Source organism: Ambystoma mexicanum, chromosome 1p (assembly GCF_040938575.1).
Source record: "Ambystoma mexicanum isolate Mex_15411 chromosome 1p, UKY_AmexF1_1, whole genome shotgun sequence".
Taxonomy (NCBI): domain Eukaryota; kingdom Metazoa; phylum Chordata; class Amphibia; order Caudata; family Ambystomatidae; genus Ambystoma; species Ambystoma mexicanum.
The window spans coordinates 659,315,930-659,338,950 of NC_090921.1; the positions used below are offsets into that span (position 1 = coordinate 659,315,930).

Genomic DNA, 23,021 nt, shown 5'->3' on the forward strand with positions numbered 1-23,021 from the left:
AGTTGGCTTGAATGTGTGTTGCACTATTTTAAAAAGTATATATATGGTTAGGTTACTCACCTGTGAATTGATTGTACCTCTTCCCCAAAGGTAATGCTGTTGGTTTCACTTTACTATTCCTGTTAAGATAAATTAATGTGTCTCCCCCAATTGGTTCTTGCTTCCCCGACTTGCTGTTTACTTGTCCAGAATAAGTCTGCCTTTGGTTATACTTTTTAAATTGCTGATAGCTCCTTTACAAAATGTTTTGCTTAACTTGTATTAGCTGTGTGCCATCCTAAAGCAAGTTAGTTATTGCTTACCTCAATCTGTTTTGCACTGCTCTGAAAAGCAACTGTAATAGTATATTACAACATGATGTTTTACCTACCTAAAATAGCTGTATTCCTTTAGGTGTAGCTCACCTTGGTCTGCCTGGTGCATAAATAATAGTGTAAGGAGTCCTTGCTTATCTTAGACTGTGTTCCACTAAGCTTAAAAGCTACTGTAATTGTATGTTCCACCAAAACGGCCTTACACAACTGTTTACTCAGTATAACTGTGCGTTATCACAAAAGTATTAGAGATATATAATGTTCCTTAAATCTGTGTTGCACTATTCTGAAAAGTATATGTGCAAGATGGTTTACTATGCGATTACCTTGTTGAGCGGGGGTGGGGGGGTCTGTACTCCTGCTCTCTATATGCCAGAGGAGAGGCACAGAAGATCCCTGCCAAGATTCTCTATTGTTGGTAGCAATGGACGAGCAATCGTGGCCTAGCTTCTCAGGAGGTGATGCAGGCTGGTTCCTAAGTACAGTGTAGTCCCCAAGCCCACACAAAGGAATGTTGTGACCAAACACTGTATTAGTTAAAACAACGTCTATATAGAATTAAGGTTCAAGGTTATATACACAATCACAATAACTCACTTTGTGCTCAGTAAATCTACAATGGCAAACAAATACAGTTCTAAGTGGTACCACAATTATTAGATTCCATTAAAGTGCATTAACTGTAGTCTGGTTAAATGTCACACAAATCACTTAATAAAGGTAATCAACAATAGACCAAGGAGGAAAGCAGTTTGTAAGAACAATTGGCAGAATACTGGCCCCGTTACCTAGACACAATTCTGTGTGGAGATTCCACCGAATCCTCTCCCCCCGCCCCCTCCCACACACACCTGGGCAACCTGTAAAATAAAGATATATCACAAGCCCAGTCCATATATTGTCAGAGTCTTATTTCCTTCTGTTAGGGAGAATTCTCTCTTTAGGCTGAATTTCCTAACCTAGTGAGTCCCCCAGCAGCTTTGCTGGATTTCTGGAGTTTTGTTTTTTCCTCCTGCCAAGAGTGAGACTCTTCTTCTCCCACTCTTGTACATGATTTATGGTGTTCCTTTGACTGTTAATGTGTTTTATGGGCTATGGGGTCCTTTAATCCATAGGGTCTCATGTGTTTTTACTATGTGTTACACAGCACCCTCCGTGCAGTAACACAGGGGTGGCATAGTGACACCCCACCATAGACTCCATACCCTGGGACTGACTACTGGGCATGTAAAGTCACCATTGGCTTTACTAGTCCCAAATTATTAACCGAAACCAGTACAAACCATCATATTGTGGACGTACAGGTCGGGGCAATTCGATTGCCCCGGGGTCTGTTAGTCGAGGGGGCACGTCTCCGTCCCCCCTGATCGAGTTTTGGCTGGTGGCAGTGGAAACTACTTGTTATATTCGAACGCGAATATTTTCCTATGGGATTTTCCCATTGTTCGAGGCTACCAACTTTAATTATTTAATTCCCATACATACCGCCAGTTTATTTAATTAATATTAATTCGCCGGTTGGTATTTTTTGCCAGGACTCGATTCTAAAATGGCGTCTGTGTTCTCTTCTGTGACTCCAACCCAAGTCGAGCCCTTTGTTCCACTTTTTGGCGGGCTTCTCCACAGAAGCCTCCGAAAGTGGTGCCACTCTGTCTGGGTACCACAGGGGGTGTGGGAGGGGGTTTAGGCACCCTGAACTGAGTTACCTTAGTAACTCAAGTCGCACTCTTGTGTGATTAGCCCAAGTGGTGAGCCGGCCGGCTCACCACTTGGCATGTTTGATTGACAGCTAGGCTGAGTGAATGGGGGTATGCTGCATAAAAGCAGGGCTTTGGGGACTGGAACTAGGACCTGAGAATCCGACGATGGAGAAGCTGAGCCGACCTACCACGACGACACCACACCACTTCCCGATGACAGAGGAGATCTCCCGGCTGGAGAGGCTTCTTCCCCTGACTGGTAGGCACAACTAGTTTTACCTTCTTTCTTCGCACCCCAGACCGGTTTTTGGTCGTACTGCCCGTGCCAAGCACCCCGGCAGCCTGATAGCCACTCGCCACTGAACCGCGAATCAACGGACCGCTCCTTGTACCTGAGAAACTCCACTGCTGGTTTCTTCCCTGGCAGTGCAACGGACCCCTGTCCTCCTCCACGACAAGATCCCTTCTTCCCCCGGACGAAGCACTGACTTGCATCCGGAGTGGTTCTCACCACTTTAAGGTACCGTGTCCGCCAGGCCTCCCTTTCTAAAGATTGCTACAAGGTAATAATAACCCCTTAACCTTCTGGACTGGGCTGGCCGCCTTGACCCTCTAACTGGTCCCTTTCTTTGGTCCAACTCCTTTTTGAACCATTACAAGACTTTTTGTGCACTGCAACCGTGTGACCTTGGACACATTTCGTTACGATCCTCTTAAAGCGGATCCAACCTACTGACTCTGAATTCACGGTTTTACTTTGCCTTCCTCTCTTGTTGTGTTCGTGAAAAAGTGTTGGGCTCTGTTTCAATTTATTCTCTGCTTTTATCTCCCTTTTTTTTAAAACGAATTGTTAGAGTGCCATCTACGTTAAGCGCTCACCGCTGTCTGAAAATAAGTGGGGCTTTACTTAAGACTTGTCTAATATTCTTTTAAGGGAGTGTATATCTTTAGTGACCGTGTTTTTGAATTGCTTACTATTAGTGCCTGTGTGTTTTTCTAGATGTGGTTTTAAATAAATAATTATCTCTTTTACACCAAGCCCTGGTCAGTGTTTACTTGTTCTATTGTGTGCTCTTGACCTATTGTGAATAGTCTGTATACTGCCTAACTCTTCTTGAGGGAAGTCTGACTGCTCAGCCACAGCTACCAAGTGAATCTGTGTGGTACAGACTGCTACCAAGTGGGTTTACTGCCAAACACCTGTAGTCTTAAATCTTTTGCAGTGGTCCTAGAGGGAACTGCACAGGTTTCTGCCTAACACCTTCTATAATGTTTCTACCACGCCAATGTACCTGCAATGGCAGAGTTTGACGACGCGTCGTCGACGGGTCCTTCTTGAGCGGCTCCCTTCAAAGTAGGAGCCACGGATTGTCGAGATCCCTCGAAGAAAGTGAACTCTGCGTCGAGGCGGCAGCTTCGGTCCCAGCGGTGCTCGTCGACGACGGAGCGAAGACGTCCTGCAAGGAAGAGGCGTGCGGGGCACCTCAATGTCGACAGTTCAGGACCGCAAAGAGTTTGAAGAACTGTGGGCCCAGCAAGGGCGGATACTCCTCGGCGTGTCGATGGCCTGGCCTTCTCCGGCGGGATAAGGTCAGCGGCAGTGCGGACGAGCGCATCCGTGAATCAAAAGTCTTAGGCAATGGAGTGTGCGGCTCCAGTCATCGATGGCATGGCGTCGAGCGGTCCCCGTATCTGGGCAACACGGCTTTGACGGGCCTCCAGCGGTTATAGCAAACCTGCAAACCCTGGTCGACAGTGGACTGAATTTCCAGTGCTTATCTTCGTTCTCCTCGGCGGTCCCAATCTCCGGTCGGCAGCCTTTCGGGGATCTGACTTCCAGGGAGCTTCGGCGAAGGTTAGCAGTGCTCGATGGTCCCTCAGAGCACGGGAATAGGGCGCCTATCCAGGTCCTCTCTTGGATCAGTCTTGGCGGCTTTTGGATTTCGGTGAAGGGAGACATCCTTTAACCTTCTTCAGGCTCGGCTCCGAGATTCAGCTTTAGTTTCAATTTCTATTTTCAACTCCAGCTTCTGAACGAATTCTAGCAGTGAGAGGCCCCCAGATATACTAGTTCATATCTTTCATTCTGCTGGGTCACACTGAGGCAAACAGAAGGGCATTCAGCAGTGTTAGGGAGAATTCTCTGTTTAGGCTGAATTTCCCTACCTAGTGAGTCCCCCAGCAGCTTTGCTGGATTTCTGGGGTTTAATTTTTTTCTCCTGCCAAGAGTGAGACTCTTTTACCCTCACTCTTGGACATGTTGAAGTGTGTTTTCTTGGTTAAACCTTGTGTTGAATGGGCTATGGGGTCTTTTACTCCATAGGGCCTCATGTATTTTTGTGATGTGGGTCACACAGCACCCTCTGTGCCGTGACCCAGGGGTGTCCTAGGGACTCCCCAACATAGACTCCATACCCTGGGACTGACTACTGTCTCCCAGGGCATGTAAAGTCACCAAAGACTTTGCTAGTCTTGAATCCTGAACAGAACCAGTACAAACCATCATATTGTGGACGTACTGGCTGGGGCAATTCGATTGCCCCAGGGTCTGTTAGTCGAGGGGGCACGTCTCCGTCCCCCCTGATCGAGTTTTGGCTGGTGGCAGTGGAAACTACTTTTTATATTCGACCGCGAATATTTCCCTATGGGATTTCCCATTGTTTTAGGCTAACACATTTAATTATTTATTTACGGTAGCCTTAAACATACCACCGGTTTATATATTTATTTTTATAACTCCGGTTGGGACTTTTTGCCAAAACTTGATTCTAAAATGGCGTTGGTGTTCGCCTCTGTAACTCTGACCCAAAGTGGAGCCCTTTGTTCCACTTTTGGCGGGCTTCTCCACAGAAGCCCTCCAAAGTGGTGCCACTCTGTCTGGGGTACTTAGGAGGGGTGGAGGGGGATTTAGGCACCCTGGACTGAGTTACCTTGGTAACTCAAGTCGCACTCCGTCCTGATTGGCCCAAGTGGTGAGCCGCCCGGCTCACCACTTAGCATGGTTGAGTGACAGCTAGGCTGGGTGAATGGGGGTTTGCTGCATAAAAGCAGGGCTTTGGGGACTGGGACTTCAGAAGTCGCCACAGGACCAAGAATCCGACGAGGGAAGAGCTGAGCCGACCTGCTTCGACGACACCACCCGGTGGAGCCCTGCTGAACCGTCTCACCACTTTTTCCCGACGACCGAGGAGAACTCTTAACGGAGTGGCTCCTTCCCTTGACTGGTGGGGACAACCAGTTTTCGCCTTCTTTCCGTTCTTTGAGGTATCTCGTGGCCGCCTTGCCTGTGCCAAGCACCCCGGCAACCGGAATACCACACTTTACCCCCATACCGCGAAAGTCGGCACCAACCCTTTAACCGGAGGACTCCGCGGCTGGTTTCTTCCCGGGCAGTGCAACGACCCTCTTCTTCTGCTCTTCAGCGAGAACTTCTTCTCCCCTGACCGACGTCGAGCCCTGCTGCCACTGCCTGGAACAACTGCCACCGCTGGAGGATCCTTTCCGCTTAAGGTACTGTGTTCTGCCTGGCTTCCCTTGCTACCGACTGTACGGGGTAGATTTAGTCCCCGGCTTTCGAACCTGGGAGTGCCTGGGACACTTTGGCTAAACTTTCTGAGCCACTCTAACCTCTTTTTGACTCTTTGCAAGACTTTGAATCTCTAACTAACAGTGTGATCTTGGGCACATTTTCGCTCCGGCTACTCTAAGAGTGGGCCCTGCCTAGTGACTTTTGCTCACCTGTGACTTTATTCTTCTGTAAGCCTATTGCAAGTGCTCTGGACCTTAGAGTGGTGTGTCTAACCCATTTCTGCTTTTTCTCTCCCTTTCTTGGAAACTACTAGAGTGTCATCTAACGTTAAGCACTCACCTCTGTTTTAATTAAGTGGTGTTTTACCTAGAGTTGTCTAGATAGGAGAAAGGATTGAATCTACTTTCATTATAACTGTGTTGAAGTACTTTTACTATATTTTTGCTAGAGTGTTTTTAACTTATGTGTATTTTAAATAAATAACTATATACTTTTGAAACCAAGCTCTGGTCAGTGTTTGCTTGTGCTATTGTGTTTTGGTACATATTGTGTATACTTTACATACTGCCTAACTCTTCTTGAGAGAAGTCTGACTGCTCAGCCACAGCTACCAGGTAAATCTGGGTGGTACAGACTGCTACCAAAGGGGTTTACTGCTCTACCTGTAGTCTTAAATCTTTTGCAGTGTTCCCCAAGGGAACTGCACAGGTTTCTGCCTAACACTGGTGTACAGCGGTGGGATTTGTATTGAGTATACATTTTATTGTGCTTTAGATACCTTAGTGCAACTAACCACAAAGCTTAGCACTGAAAAAGTAAAACCTCTAACATGTCAGTTATAGAAAGCTATAGTCAAGAGTCCCTTGCAGCCAAAACTGCTGATTGTTTAAGAGTGCTCTGTAAACATAAGGATCTCCTGACTAAGGGCAAGAAAATGGAGCTGATTGAAAGATTGTTAGCTAACCAAAGTCTGGGTGATGGTTCAGAGGAACCTACCACTCCAGCGACTGTAGATGACAGTGTTGAAGTTAACATGGAGCAAAATGTTGATGTTTCTGAGGAAGAGTCAGAAGAGGAGGGTGAGGCTGTTGTAACTGTCCCCCCTAGGCCTCTGCCTGCTCTACCTGCTGTACCTACTGGACCTTTACCAGGTCCCACATTTAGTCCTCAGTACTTTGAACTGGAGAAAATGAAGCTAGAATTGGAGTATAAGAAACTTAATGCTCAAACTGACAAAGAACTAAGGCTAAGGGAAATGGAGCTCAAGTATGACTTAGAAATGAAGAAATTATCTGTTGAGAATGTTTCTCTCTCTGGCTCCTCTAGAAGTTCCAGTCCTAAAAGACCCCGGATGCCTAAAGAATTGGTTGGTATGTATGAGCCTAAGTTGGATGTGTTGGATTGGTTGTCTCTGTTTGAATATAATCATGGGCTCCAGAACATCACAGGAAATGACTTACTCACCTGGTTGTTCTCTAGGCTTCCCCCTGTTGCAACTGATGTGGTAATGGAGATGGGGGAGGAGGATAGGAAGGACTATGAATGTGTGAAACTAGCTTTGATAGCTAGGTTTGGGAAGACCCCTTCCCAGTATCTTAAGAGGTTTAGGAGCCTCAAAAAGCATGATGGTACCCCTTGGGCTACCTGGGTGAGTGAATGTTTGAAAAACTTAGAGGGATGGATTAAGGGTTACAAGGTGAACACTTATGAAGGTATGAAGAATTTGTTTATGTTGGAGACTATTTATGATGCCTGCTCTCCTGAGCTCAGACAACACTTGGCTGATTCCAAGGAATTGGATTCCCGGAAACTAGCTAAGGCTGCTGACTTGTGGGTTGCCAACAGGGCCACTCACAAGGATTCTGGGGTAACTCAGAAGAAGGATGGGGAGAAACAGTCTAAAAAGGACTCCAAAGAGAATTCTAATAATTCCTATCCCAAAGAGGGCCCCAAACCACAAAATAACCAGGGTAAGCCACATGGGAAACCTAGTCAGGCTACTGTACCTTCTGGCCACAAGCCAGAAGGAGGTCAGAACAAGCCACCCTTCCAGAGAGCATTTGGACAATGCTATGTCTGTCAGGGTACTGACCATATCAAAGGAGATCCCAAGTGCAAGGGTAAACCTGCAGGGATCAGCACAGTCTCCTTAGCCTTCACTCCTGAGGATGAAGTACAGATGGCTAGTGCCCACTTTGAACTCTTTGCTGAAGAACCCTTGGGTCTTCAAGCAACTGTAAACTTAGAGCCTATGGGTCTGGTTAGTCCCCAGAATAGGGTTGTGTATAACTCCCTACCTGTTAACTCTAAGGTGTATTATGTGGACAGTGTTCTTGTCAATGGCCAGGATACTCCTGCCAGGAGAGACACTGGGGCCAGCAGAACAGTAGTGGATGAAAGCTTCTTTCAACCTGAGGATGTGGCCAAAGCACCCAAAGGTCCCACTAAGATGTCTGGAGGCCCTGTCCAAATGGTTCCTATCCTACCAGCCCTCATTCAGTGTAACAACATGACAGTGAGGATCCCTGTCAGTGTTCAGACTGAGGTACCTGGGAAGGTCCTGTTAGGGAATGACCTAAGAACTCTAGGAGTAGTGTCACATACCCCCAGGCCTCCCAGTATGGAGAAGCAGAACTTAACCAAATTGGCTAGACAGGCTACCTTGAAGGACCCTTCTAAGCCTGTGGGACCCTCTACTGAGAACCCCACTACAAGCCCTGGTGTTAGTAAGTTGACCTCTAACCCAGGCACATTTCCGGATAGTATGCTAGGAACATGGGCGCCCCAACCAAGCTCCAACATTGTTCCCCTAGTCTCAGAGTCTCTGACTCCCCCTGCTTCTGAGGAAGAGGTGGATAGACCAACTAGGCCCCTATCTGGACCCGAGAGAACTGGTAATTCTCAGTGCTGGTGGAAAACCAGAAAAGAAAAGTCTAAGGCCAAAAACCTTCAGACTGTTGGACCTTCTACTGAAGACCCCAACTCAAATCCTAATATTAGGGGGGGAACTCCTAAAATAGGTAAGGGTAGATCTAAGAGGAAGGGGAAGCAGGTACATTGCCTAACCCCAACCCCTCCAACCAAGAGGCCTAAGACCCAACCTGCTCCCACAAGAGAGGTGGTGAGGAACCTTGGAGGCCCCTCTAGATCTAAGGGAATCCTTTATAAGGACCCCTTCAAAAAGCCTAACATAGGTTCAGAAGTTGTACCAACTTCTGAGGGACTGGTCAACCAGATCCCCTATAACAAAAAGACTGATGTTCCTCAAAGGGTGTGTAGGTCCTTTAGCTTGCAAAAGAAAACCTTTGAGTTCACCATTGAGCACAGGTCAGGGTGTCACCATCAAAATGCTGATGGACTCTCTAGGATGTATATCATCGACTAGAGGTATGAGGTTCATCCAGGAGTGGATTAAATCCTCCTGTCCCTTAGTCTGGGGGGGGCGAGTGTTAGGGAGAATTCTCTGTTTAGGCTGAATTTCCCTACCTAGTGAGTCCCCCAGCAGCTTTGCTGGATTTCTGGGGTTTAATTTTTTTCTCCTGCCAAGAGTGAGACTCTTTTACCCTCACTCTTGGACATGTTGAAGTGTGTTTTCTTGGTTAAACCTTGTGTTGAATGGGCTATGGGGTCTTTTACTCCATAGGGCCTCATGTATTTTTGTGATGTGGGTCACACAGCACCCTCTGTGCCGTGACCCAGGGGTGTCCTAGGGACTCCCCAACATAGACTCCATACCCTGGGACTGACTACTGTCTCCCAGGGCATGTAAAGTCACCAAAGACTTTGCTAGTCTTGAATCCTGAACAGAACCAGTACAAACCATCATATTGTGGACGTACTGGCTGGGGCAATTCGATTGCCCCAGGGTCTGTTAGTCGAGGGGGCACGTCTCCGTCCCCCCTGATCGAGTTTTGGCTGGTGGCAGTGGAAACTACTTTTTATATTCGACCGCGAATATTTCCCTATGGGATTTCCCATTGTTTTAGGCTAACACATTTAATTATTTATTTACGGTAGCCTTAAACATACCACCGGTTTATATATTTATTTTTATAACTCCGGTTGGGACTTTTTGCCAAAACTTGATTCTAAAATGGCGTTGGTGTTCGCCTCTGTAACTCTGACCCAAAGTGGAGCCCTTTGTTCCACTTTTGGCGGGCTTCTCCACAGAAGCCCTCCAAAGTGGTGCCACTCTGTCTGGGGTACTTAGGAGGGGTGGAGGGGGATTTAGGCACCCTGGACTGAGTTACCTTGGTAACTCAAGTCGCACTCCGTCCTGATTGGCCCAAGTGGTGAGCCGCCCGGCTCACCACTTAGCATGGTTGAGTGACAGCTAGGCTGGGTGAATGGGGGTTTGCTGCATAAAAGCAGGGCTTTGGGGACTGGGACTTCAGAAGTCGCCACAGGACCAAGAATCCGACGAGGGAAGAGCTGAGCCGACCTGCTTCGACGACACCACCCGGTGGAGCCCTGCTGAACCGTCTCACCACTTTTTCCCGACGACCGAGGAGAACTCTTAACGGAGTGGCTCCTTCCCTTGACTGGTGGGGACAACCAGTTTTCGCCTTCTTTCCGTTCTTTGAGGTATCTCGTGGCCGCCTTGCCTGTGCCAAGCACCCCGGCAACCGGAATACCACACTTTACCCCCATACCGCGAAAGTCGGCACCAACCCTTTAACCGGAGGACTCCGCGGCTGGTTTCTTCCCGGGCAGTGCAACGACCCTCTTCTTCTGCTCTTCAGCGAGAACTTCTTCTCCCCTGACCGACGTCGAGCCCTGCTGCCACTGCCTGGAACAACTGCCACCGCTGGAGGATCCTTTCCGCTTAAGGTACTGTGTTCTGCCTGGCTTCCCTTGCTACCGACTGTACGGGGTAGATTTAGTCCCCGGCTTTCGAACCTGGGAGTGCCTGGGACACTTTGGCTAAACTTTCTGAGCCACTCTAACCTCTTTTTGACTCTTTGCAAGACTTTGAATCTCTAACTAACAGTGTGATCTTGGGCACATTTTCGCTCCGGCTACTCTAAGAGTGGGCCCTGCCTAGTGACTTTTGCTCACCTGTGACTTTATTCTTCTGTAAGCCTATTGCAAGTGCTCTGGACCTTAGAGTGGTGTGTCTAACCCATTTCTGCTTTTTCTCTCCCTTTCTTGGAAACTACTAGAGTGTCATCTAACGTTAAGCACTCACCTCTGTTTTAATTAAGTGGTGTTTTACCTAGAGTTGTCTAGATAGGAGAAAGGATTGAATCTACTTTCATTATAACTGTGTTGAAGTACTTTTACTATATTTTTGCTAGAGTGTTTTTAACTTATGTGTATTTTAAATAAATAACTATATACTTTTGAAACCAAGCTCTGGTCAGTGTTTGCTTGTGCTATTGTGTTTTGGTACATATTGTGTATACTTTACATACTGCCTAACTCTTCTTGAGAGAAGTCTGACTGCTCAGCCACAGCTACCAGGTAAATCTGGGTGGTACAGACTGCTACCAAAGGGGTTTACTGCTCTACCTGTAGTCTTAAATCTTTTGCAGTGTTCCCCAAGGGAACTGCACAGGTTTCTGCCTAACAAGCAGTCAGCCAATCGGGCATACGGTGCATTCAGGCCATTCTCCTCCCTCTCAGACACTCACAACAAGGAATGTGTATTGGGACAAGTACCCAGCCATTCAACACTGCACACTGCATTCATACCAGTTTCGGGCAGCGCTGTCTCAAACATTGTGTCAAACACCAGAAACCAGACATCCACAACAAGAAGTGCATATTGGTCACACACTCCATTCACCCAGGTCCCACCCACAGGGTGTACCCCACAACATACAGTCACTGGGAAGGCTCCAACCAGTCTGGCCTGGACTTCACATCACCACCATATATGGAACTTCCACCCAACATCCAGTCGGGGCGGGGGTGGGGTGGTGAAGGGATAGAGTCAGGGCTTCCTGGGACTTTGGGAAAACAAGATAACAGGCAATAGAAAGTAAGAGGCCACAGGGGGCATCTTGTTTCCTATCAGGAATCAACTGATTCCAATGGCAGGGCCTGGGTATCCCAAAATGGAGGCTACTCGGAGCACCTGTCAAATTCAGCATGGAGCTGCCACCAGCCCATACCCTGCTCTGTGGGCCACACACAGGTGCCCAGAAACATACACTAGGGGCACAGGGTTGGACCCACATCCATGGGTGCCATAGCGGTATCCCATGGGTCTGTACACCAAACCGGAAACGGGAAGAGCTGCACTGCCAGGAGTCCCACATGGACTCCTGGGCAGAACAAAATACAGAACACAAATAAAAAAGGACTACAGGACAAGGACAGGGAGGCCCTGTCCCTCCAATGCATTTCCAGCATCACAACTAAATAACTGACAGGGTAAGTAAAGTAATCTGAAAGTAACTTAAGGTTTTACTCCCAAAGAATAGGTGTGACCTATACTGAATGTGTATAAGAAGGTTTGGCATACCGAGAAATACTGTTTGCTTTCTAAATAAGGTCTATGCTTTGGTGTGGTGTTTTTATGTGTTTATATGATCTGTGATGGTACTTATTTATCCAGGATTTACCTTGGTCTACTTGTATTAATAAACACTTTTATTTTTACAATACATAGTGTTTTATTGGACCATGTGTACTACAACTTCTTTGTACTGATTCTACAGCCCTCTCTCTCAGATAAGCCTGACTGTTCTGTTTATGCTACCATATACTCGGGTGGTACAGCCTTATACTAAGAGTGACATCTTGTACTTTCCCAGTTCACTAGTTTTGCTAATCCCATAGTTGGACTTGAGAAAAACTGTCCTAACTATTACCGACTGATCTTAGGACTTGTGCTTCCCTTGCTTGCTTTAAACGTGGCTTAAAGACTGCTTTTTTCTTTGCGAGCTGTTTCATGATGGTCCTCTGTACACATCTCTGGCATCTTTCTTTTTTTGTTTTCTGTCTTGTGAGCGCTCCTAGGCTATGTCTCAGCGATTTCAAATGATAAAATGTAAACCTATTGTGTACAACCATAACAGGTGAGTTGCGTCTAAATAGACATCAGGGCTGCTGTATGTCAATAGATTTAAGTATAAACGTGCATACTTTAATAGAATTAGCCACCTAGTTATTCTTTTTTTGTATCTAATCACGCCTTTGCTTTCTTTGTAGTACGAATATCTAATTTGATGCGAGTCTTGGGGACAGAAGCGGTTCAGGACCCCACGAAGGTGGAAGCTCATGTTCGTGCACAGATGGCCAAGAGACAAAAGTAGGTTGGACAGTGAATTTGTAGTGGAACACGGCCCCTTCCTTGCTCATTTTCCAAATAATCATCCAACAGTTTATGCATAGATTTTGGGACTCGAAGCACACAAGCATGAAGGCACACAAGTTGCTCAGGTGACCAGGCATAGGTCACACAGCTTAGAATATGCTGTCAATTATTGTTGGAAAGATTTTCTTTTTGTAACTTTCCCCCATAGTTTCCTATAGAACCCTAATATTTTTGCTCCGTTAGTATCCTGTCGTGACCTTGGTTCATTGTTATGGGGAAACTGATCAGTCCAGACTATCAGTACTGGGAAGCGTTTTCCTTTTGAATTATTGTGCTTTTTAACATTGCACACAGCACCTTGCAGTGCAATGTTGATACTTTTGTATCAACTTAGCTTTTTACACATGGGAATTTTGGTTCCTTATAGATCTACCTGAAGACAAGCTGTTGGCAGCAGTTACATCTTTACAGTTTTTGTATTATTTTTGGTATGCTCAGTCTTTTCAGGACAGGAAAGTTCCTATAAGGTCATGTGCTTGCCTGTTAATACTGTTGTGGCTAATGCTGTCTGTGTGTGGCCCAGGAAGGGGGTGGGACTATGTAGTCCCACTTCACATCCTTGGTGCCCGAAAGTCTCGGTGTGGGACAAACGTGAAACCAGTTGTCCCCAATTGGACGACTACTGGATGTTTGAATGCTGCTGATGCTTACCATTGATGGTCTTCAACTTGCTTCCAGCTTGGATTTTGAATAGGAAAGTAACCTGTACAGCCATTTCTTCAGAACATCGTTGGAGCCAAGAAGATCAGTCTGTTGAAGATCCGAAGAAGACTCCTGAAGTGCCCCAGCATCACATCTCTGTCTGATCTCCAAAGACCCTGAGAGGTACTGCAGCCCTTGGTTGGACCAGCAAGTCGATTCCCCTTCTGAGCCTTGGTCCACGCATTGGACAATCCAGCGTCGCTGTTCCATGTTTGCAATCGGAACTTTGGTGGTTGCCAGCTTGCGGTATGAATTGCCTTCCTGCCGAATTTAGCCTCACAGCTTCAAGGGATCCTGTCCTGGAATTACTTTTACAACTGCGACTGGAAGGGCACCTTCCGTCTGTGGTGCTGTGGGTGTTGCTGGAACTCTCCATACCCGTCCTGTGTAGTGGCCTAAAAAGGGCTGCATCAGTGAATCTTGCATTTCTCCATCGCCAAGGTGTGCATGCTGCCCTTGGACCTGGCCAGAAGAATCCTTGCACCCGCAGCTCCTGGACACTTCTCGCCAGACATATGCAACACTCACCTCTCTCCAGCCCCACCCCCCGTTAACCCATCCAGTCATCTAGGAAAATCTTAGTCGGAGTGGTAAGTCAAGGCCTTTTTTCTCCCCCTGCCCTGTTGGGCAGAATCCTGTGCAGTGCCCTTGGGGACCACTACACACAATTAAGATTACAGGTGCCAATACAAGTTCTACCTTTGGTACAAGCCTGTACTACTATGTTAAAGTGGTAGCAGTAGCGGAGCAGCCAGGCCTAGCTCAAGAGTATATGAGCAGTAGCAGAGATTACACAAAGGGACCACAATTACTGTGACTCAAGCAAACGCTGAATCAAGGTTTCAGGTAAAAAATATAAGTAAATTTATTTTTAAACCGTTTGTTTAAGACCCAACACTTCTATTAATTTTAAATCGCACGTAAAATACACTACAACCAACCAATTCACTTTGTACAGTATAGCTCAAAGTAATTACCCTGTATTTTAACGGACCTGTGTTGCGAAACAAAAGATGTTACCAGGAATAGACTTGCGATCACTTTTTGACAGTAATGTCAGTTCGGTCTTACTAAATAAACGCGTATCCGCGGCAAGAAATGTTACTGGGGCAAAACACACTTAGCACCTGAGATACCCAGAGAGAGTTGGGGGCAAAAATCATAGGCATACTTTTGTCAAGGCAGACAGAATCAGAGAACACTCATGGACAGAAATTCAAGAGTCAGTAGGCCGGCGCCAGTGTCAAGTGGAACCGGGTTCCTGTTGTCAAGGATCACACAGTCGGACAGTTCACTATTCAACGTAGCCTGGAGTACTTGGATATTGTCAACAGAGGACGCAACAGTTATAAGGAGGAGGGAAGACAAGGGCAAGCCTTGGAGATGAAGAAAGGGGGTTCACCCTAATTCCTCAATCAGAACACAGTACCTTATTCAATGAAGAGGCTGGTGCCACAGCAGTTGTCCCTGGTAGTTTCCTGCAGACCCTCAGTTCTTGGAGCTTCGGGGCAAAGGAGGACGTCTGGAGGGGTCTGCACCACACAGGGATGAAGCCGGCAGCAGCGACGGTGAGTAAAAGGTGCGCTCCTTAAAAACAGGAGAGGCTCTTCAGATGGCTATCCGGAACACTACAGCTGTGTGCAGCGATTTCAACCAAGAAGAGGATCCTCTGGCTGTAGAAGGTGAGCTGGTTGTCCCCACCAGGCTCAAGGGAAGAAGACTCCGGACTGGATCTTCTCTGGTAATCGAAGGATAGATAGCTCAGGACTGCAGCAGGGCTTCACTGGGACGGGATAGTTGCAGTAGCCGACTTCTTCTTCTCTTCGGTTGCTTGTAGTTCCAGTGGCGACTCTGACTTCTAGCCCAAGAGACCTGCCTTTTTATGCGAAAATCCCCCATTCACAGAGCCTGGCTGTCAATCAGGCAGCAAGGGGGGTGTCCAGTCTGGACAACCACCTCAGCCAATCTTGGCAAAGTGCAACTTGGGTTTCCTAGGATACCCTGTGCAGGGGGTGACTACACCCCTCCCTCACATTCAGCCCACCTAGACACCCAGGCACATAGAGGAGGGCTTCTGCCAAGAAGCCCGCCAAAAGACAGTGAACAAAGAAGGCAAACCTGGTTTGCTGCGCAAAGTAAAACACAAGAACGTGGTAATAAACCCTGGAGTAACCACAAAAAAGGGACTTTAACAAAAAGAAATGGTGCATTACCCCGATCGGAGCCAAAAGAAAAAGTATTTGGTCAAGCGGGTTTAAGTTTGAGGCTAATATAATAGCTTAAAACAATACCACGTTTATATAGTATAATCGCGGTAGAAAAGTTAGTAGATACCACTGCCACCAGCCAAGTCTAAATGTTAAGGGCGAAACAATGCTCTAGGAGGTATAGATAAAAAGGGCTAAGGATTAACCCTTTCCAGTACTCCATGTAAGATGGGAGGGGGGTGTACGGGATCTCTGGTTGGACTTCATAAAACTTCTCTTGGTATTCTCCAGCATGGGGTCTGGCATGGATTCACATGCTCATGAATATTCCCCATCAGGCCGGGAATCCTCGGTATAGAAAAAATTCAGTATCAGTTTCGTTTCTGATCGGTCTTTCTTAGTAACCTATCACTGGTCTCTGGGTCATACTGCCCCCAGCCAATGACTGCCCTCTCCCTAAGCCCTGCCTCTGGCAGCCATCCTCAGATTTTTCAAGTGTTGGGAGTCCTCGTGCTGTAGCTCTCCAGCTTTTGCTGCGTTTTCTCGCTTTTTCAGGAGATTTTTCTCATTTTTCAGTTAAATAGAGCCTCAAGCTTCACCGTTTCTACATCCGATCAACGGGGATCCGTTTCGGAGTTTTCTACGCTCCTCAAGGGTGAAGATTGCGTCGAGTTACGCTTTTGGAGGATTCCAGAAGTTCCGAGGCCTACCCCGGACATGGCCCCGGAGAAAGAAAGCTCGACGCCCGGGAAGCTGTTCAGGACCTGCCCTGGATGCCAGCTTCAGAATGTTTTCAAGGAGGACGAGCATTTGTTATGCCTCTACTGTCTCCATGAGGACAAGACGCACACAGAGAAGGACTGTGCGTTTTGTGGGAACATGTCGGAGCGGACCATGAAGGATCGCCACCTCCGTCTCGCCAACTGGCTGGAAGGGAAGAGCCCGTCAGGCGAGAAGAAGAAAAAGAAGTCCGAGCGGTCTTCTAAGTCCTGTGAGGGCGCCCCGGCGACAGGGGCCCAATAAAAGGCTAAGCACCGCGGGCACCGGGAGCACCGAACGGTCGGGCTCCTTGGCTGCCAGGCAGGGCGCATCCTCCCCGGCACCATCAACCACGAGCCAATGCTCTGGCTCGGGTAAGAGGAAGTCCGAGAACCCGGCAAAGCTTCTGGAGAGGCCCCGGTCGATCTCGAAGATTCCGGCAGAGGGGGAGCGAGGCTCGGACCCTCCCCCCAAGGTGAAGGCCCCAGGCGTACAGAAGGTGATGATGGCCTTAATTCACCCTGCTAAAACCAGATTGAGGATGTCGCTGCGGCCCTGGCTCAGCCTGTGGAGGCTACACCAGTGGAGGCGACTTCAGGACCCAGAGTCTCCCTCCCACCACAGAGGGAGTCGTCTTTCAGGCCCATTGAGAAGACCCCCCACAAAGTCCTCGTTGGAAAAGGTGGGGGAGGGGGCTGGTGGCCATCGTGGATACGGACACGACCTCTGAAGAAGAGCTCATCGAAGTCGTGGAAGAGGCCCAGCCCATCGGGAGGGATCACGACGACTAGGGCAGCGACGAGAGCGACGGTGTCGCCGACGAGGCTCCTCAGGAGCCCTCACGCCCGTCGTTTCCGGCGCCGCAGGACACTTCGGCGGCCATTTTGTCAGCGATTCAGTCCTTATGCTCAGAGATAAGGACAAGGTTGCCCCTCCCCCCGACGGAGGTACCTGAGCCAGACCCGAAGGGGGAACAGGAGACAGGACCTTAGGAAAGTCTGCCGCATAAGAGGACGATGCATCCTACGCCACCTCTCCCCCTATGCGGCCTGCTCTGCCTTCCCCCCCCGGTCTACTACCCACGGGGATGATACAGGCACGGACACGGCTACGACAGGTACAGATGACGACGGAGGCGACGACGGGACGTGTCCCCCGTCGCCCCCTGCTCGGTTCTCCCCGCCCGACGAGATTGGATCCTTTCATGTCATGATTTCCAGGGCATCCGAGCTCTTCCAGCTCTGCCCAGTAGAGAAGAAGGAAGGGTTCCTTTACCAACGGCGCAAGGCTAAAAGGAAGACGGTCCTCGCCGTACCGCTTCTTCGTGACATCTGGGATGAGGGGCTCGCCCTCCTCAAGAACCCTGCCACGGCGCCGGCAAAGAGGGACCGGTACGAGAAGTAGTACCGGGTCCCCAACGCTGCCCCCTTGTGCCTTTGGGCGCAACCTACCCCGGATTCGGTCGTCTCGGCAGCGGCAAAGAAGAAAGCTGGGGGAGGGGGCCTCGACATCAACTTCCCCGCCGGACAGCGAGGGCAGGAAGCTGGACACGATGGTACGACGGATCATCTCATCCACAGCGACGACTATCAAGGCGGCCAACATCCTGGCTATCGTAGCCCGCTACGACAGGGAGTTGTGGTTCAAAATCGCCCCTCTGTTGAATTTCCTTCCAGACGCCAAAAGGGCTGAGGCCCTTGAAATCCAACAGGAAGGTGAGATTGTTTCAGACCACGCCCCGGTGGCAACGGACATCGCCGACACTGGTTTCCGTCAGTTGGGCAACGGCGTTTGCTTGAGACGACGAGGATGGCTCAAGGCCACGGATTTCCGCCAGGACGTACAAACCAAGGTTTTGGACATGCCCTTCGACGGGAACAACCTGTTTGGGAAGGCGGTTGATGAGTCCCTTCAGGCCATCAAGACGGACACGGAGACTGCCCGGGCACTGGGAGTGCTCCAACAATGACGGCCATCCTTTCGGAGCTCCGGAGGCAGACAAGGTGCCTCCAAGGGATCCGATAGTGGCTCCTCCACGTACCGCTAAGCGGCAAGATCTTCGTCCCAGGAAGCCTACAGGGGATGCGGCAAGTCAGGTGGTGCCCGTCGTCGACAGGGAGGTCAAGGAGGCAAGGCGGCCTCCAAACGAGATTGAACCGACCGTGGGGTCGGGCCCCCGCCGATGCACCCCGGTGGGAGGCCGGCTGGCGAGGTTCGTCAGCGTGTGGGAGTCCTTCTCCACCGACCGTTGGGTGCTGGACGCCCTCGAGTTTCAGAAGAAGTGCCCTTGCGTTCCACCCGTGGCCAGGAAGGAAAATCACGTCCCTCAACTACTGTTGGAAGTAAGGGCGATGCTCAAGAAGGGTGCCATCGAGCTCGACCCAAAGAGGCTTTGGGGCTCCGGAGTTTACTCCAGGTACTTCCTCGTAAAAAAGACAGGAGGATGGCGCCCCATCCTGGACCTGCGACGACTGAACAAGTACATCAAGGCACAGAAGTTCTGTATGGTCACCCTCCAGCATGTGCTGGGACAGCTGGAGGAGGCTGATTTCCTGTCGTCGTTGGACTTGGAGGATGCGTACTTCCACATCCCCATTCTAAAAAGACACCGAAAGTTCCTCAGGTTCGTGGTCCAAGGGCGGCACTACCAGTTCAAGGCCCTGCCGTTCGAATTGAAGTCGGCACCCAGGGTGTTCACCAAGTGCCTCGCACCGGTGGCTACGCCTACAGGGGATCCACGTCTACCCCTACCTGGCTCATCCGGGCAAGGAAAAGGGAGCTTGCCGTGGAGCACACTGCCAAGACCGTCCAGCTGCTCACGGACCTGGGATTCTCCATCAACTTTCCAAAATCCCACCTGGTTCCGTCGCAAGTCGCCCTGTTTCTGGGAGCCAAGTTCGACACAGTGGCACGGCTGGCCTCGCCGTCGGAGGAAAGGACCAGGACCATTCTGGGCAAGGTGCAGCGTCTGCTGGCCACGGACATGGCCAGGGTAAGATCTATTAAGTCCCACCTCGGGATGATGTCCTCCTGCATTTATCTGGTGCGCCTTTGCAGGCTTCCGATGCGCCCCTTACAAGAGTTCCTCGATGCCCACTGGGTCCAGTCGACGGGCAGCTTCGAGGACCGATCCCTCAACGAGACGTTCCATTAGGCGATCCGGTGGTGGGGTACCCGCTCCCATCTGTCGGCGGGCACGGACTTTCAAACCCCAGCTTACCAGGTGACGGTGACGACAGACGCCTCCCTGGAAGGTTGGGGAGCGCACTCGGAGATCTTCACGCGAGAGACCTTCGGCTCCAGGAGGAGAAGTCACTCCACATCAACATCTTGGAGCTCCGCGCAGTGTTCTGGGCCCTCAGGTCCTTTCTTCCGTCTCTCAAGGGCAAGTTGGTAAGGATCTTCACCGACAACAACACCACGATGTTCTACATCCGGAAGCAGGGCGAAACCAGGTCCCCGGCCCTATCTAAGGAAGCCCAGGACCTGTGGCATTGGGCCGTCGCCCAACTGATGTTTCTGGTGCCTCTTCATCTGGCAGGAATAAAAAACACGATCGCCGACTCACTCAGCAGGGAGCTGCGCTCTGTCCACGAGTGGGAACTATGCCAGGATCAAGTAGATCGAGTCTTCCGACGATGGGGCGAACCCCAAATCAATCTCTTTGCGACAAATTCCAAGTGCCGGAGGTTCGCCAGCAGATTCCCCCAGCCGAGGAGCATGGGCGATGCTTTCTCGTTCCCCTGGGACGGCCTATTTCTTTATGCGTTCCCTCCGCTGCCGTTGCTGCTCCGGCTCATCAACCAGCTCAAGAGGTCCCAGTGCAGGATGATCCTCGTCGCACCGGCTTGGCCGAGACCGATCTGGTTCCCGGACCTTCTGGACCTGTCAACGTCCACACCAGTCAAGCTGCCGACGGACGCAGACCACCTCTCCAGAGGAGGCGGCGCCATTCTTCACCACAACACGGAGTCGCTGAACTTGCAGGCCTGGCTCCTGCAGCACTAGAGTTTGGAGGGTACGACATCCCGGCCGACTGCAGAGAGGTTCTTGCAAAGGCCAGGGCGTACTCAACTCTCAATTGCTACGGACATAAATGGAAGAGGTCTTCTGTCTGGTGCCGTGCACAGAAGATTAACCCTCTGCGGATTACGGTCCCTCAAGTACTGCCGTACCTACTGTCGCTGGCCAAAGCTGGGCTGGCTCACGCCTCCATCAAAATACATCTGGCTGCAATCTCCCGATATACCAGGACTACGGAACGGGCGTCCTTGTGGTCTCATCGCCTGGTGAAAGAATTCATGAAGGGACTATTCCGATCATTCACGCGGGTGAAGGCTCCTGCCCAGGTGTGGGAGCTTAATGTGGTGCTGACCAGGCTCATGGGGGGCCCCATTCGAGCCTATGCATTCGGCGCCTTTGAAGTTCCTGTCATGGAAGACAGCTTTTCTCTTGGCCATCGCCTTCGCACGACGAGTGGGAGAGATCCAGGCCCTATCTTGCAAGCCTCCATACTTGACTTTTCATGACACGGGTGGTGCTGAGGACGCACCCCTCCTTTATGCCCAAGGTGCCGTCGGACTTCCACCTCAACGAGCCCTTGGTGTTGCCAGTTTTCTTCCCGTCGCCTTCGTCGCCGGCCGAGAGGACTTTGCACTCGCTGGATGTAGCTAGAGCGCTGAAGTTATACGTGGACCGCACGAAGAGTTTGCGGAAGACATCACAGCTGTTTGTGAACTTTGGGACTGTGAATCAAGGGAAGGCTCTCTTGAAGACTTCCATTTACAGATGGCTCTCCGGCTGCATCATGCACTGTCACCGGTTGGCAAACCGACCGCTGCCCGGCCGTCCGAGAGCCCATTCGACCAGAGAGATCGCTGCTACCACAGCGTTCCTGTCTGGTGTGCCCCTGCTGGACATCTGCAGGGCTGCGACGTGGAGGTCGACGCACACCTTCACAAGATTCTACTGCGTCGATCGGGACTCCAGGGAGGAGTCCAGGGTCGGCCAAGCAGTGCTGCGCAACCTGGTCGCCTAAGGTGAGCCTGGTGAGGAGGTAAGAGATGCTTAATGTTGAGTTGTTGTATTGCTTAATGTTGAGCCTGTTGCCACCTCCCGTGGTTGTGCATGTGTGTACTGCTATGTATTCTTATATTCATGAGCATGTGAATCCATCCCAGACCCCATGCTGGAGAAGGAACAAGTTACTTACCTGTAACTGTTTTTCTCCAGCATGGGTCTGGCATGGATTCACATGCGAACCCTCCCGCCTACCCCTCTGCGGCTCTTCACTTGGTCATACTGCCACTTCACGTGGTACCAAATCTGAGGATGGCTGCCAGAGGCGGGGCTTAGGGAGAGGGCAGTCATTGGCTGGGGTCAGTATGACCCAGAGACCAGTGATTGGTTACTACTAAGAAAGACAGATCAGAAACAAAACTGATACTGATTTTTTTCTATACCGAGGATTCCCGGCCTGACGACGGGGAATATTCATGAGCATCTGAATCCATGCCAGACCCATGCTGGAGAACAACAGTTACAGGTAAGTAACTTGTTCCTTAGGGACTCGGCTCTTAATATAGGCCTGTACTAAAGAAGAGTGGCTGAGCAGTACCTTGAAAGTAAACACACTTAGTTATATAAATGGTAAATGGAATAATATTATATCAGAAACAATAATGGTGTGTAACTTTTCTATACTGTACATGTCCAGCACAAAATAGCAGTCAATTAAGGTCAGATTCAGCACTTATATATATCACCTTTACAAAATTGAGTTTGGGAGGGAAAATGTGAGTTAGATAAAACGAATGTTAGATAGACTTTTCACCCAGAGGGATGTAGGTAGTCTGTTTCCTAGCAATAAAAAGTGTTATTCAATTTAAAACCTATGGAGGAACTAGCCCAGCCGAAGCCAAGAGGGTTGAAAAGAGTAGCCTTTAAGAAACAGGACAACCAAAGTCAAGTGGATAGCTCTTGTTCTGATGTGGTGATTCAATGAAAATGTTCACCAAACAGTAAGTAGTTCTTTAAGAATCCCAGGAGCTCAAGAGGAGCCTACCTGATGGTGCAGAAGCTTTAAGGCCTGCACAAAGGTGGTAAGGTAAACTCTAAATCGGAGAAAGTAGCACTTCCCAAGCCAGAAAGCTTGCTTCCTGATGCAGTGATGCAGAACCCGATTACTGTCCTTGGTCGTGGTGACAGAAGGGGGTACCTTTGGCGGGCTTCTGCGACAGCACTTTGGAGAGGGATTCTGCAGCAATGGATTCCACTCACTTCAGCGACTTTTGGTTTTGGTGCCTTTTCCTCAGCGCCAAGAAGGAACGAATATCTCCAGTTGGATTTCCCTCAGTCACACAGTCCTAAACTCTTTTGAGGGGACTTTTGATGAAGAATTCCTGCTTTTGTAGTACCCCACGATGCATGCAAAGTTTCAGCCATATTCGTTCTTCGGAAGACAGTGCATTAGATGATGATCCACGG

General features: G+C 49.5%; 1 protein-coding gene across 3 annotated transcripts in view; it reads left to right on the top strand.

Annotated features, from left to right (window-relative positions):
* PRPF3 (pre-mRNA processing factor 3) overlaps positions 1 to 23,021 on the top strand; it is a 1,104,158-nt gene that overhangs the window by 617,949 nt on the left and 463,188 nt on the right. For all 3 annotated transcript variants that reach the window (XM_069649724.1, XM_069649725.1, XM_069649726.1), the window contains exon 12: positions 12,702 to 12,801. In XM_069649724.1, coding sequence (XP_069505825.1) covers positions 12,702 to 12,801 — 100 coding nt within the window. The remainder of the gene's footprint in view (positions 1 to 12,701; positions 12,802 to 23,021) is intronic.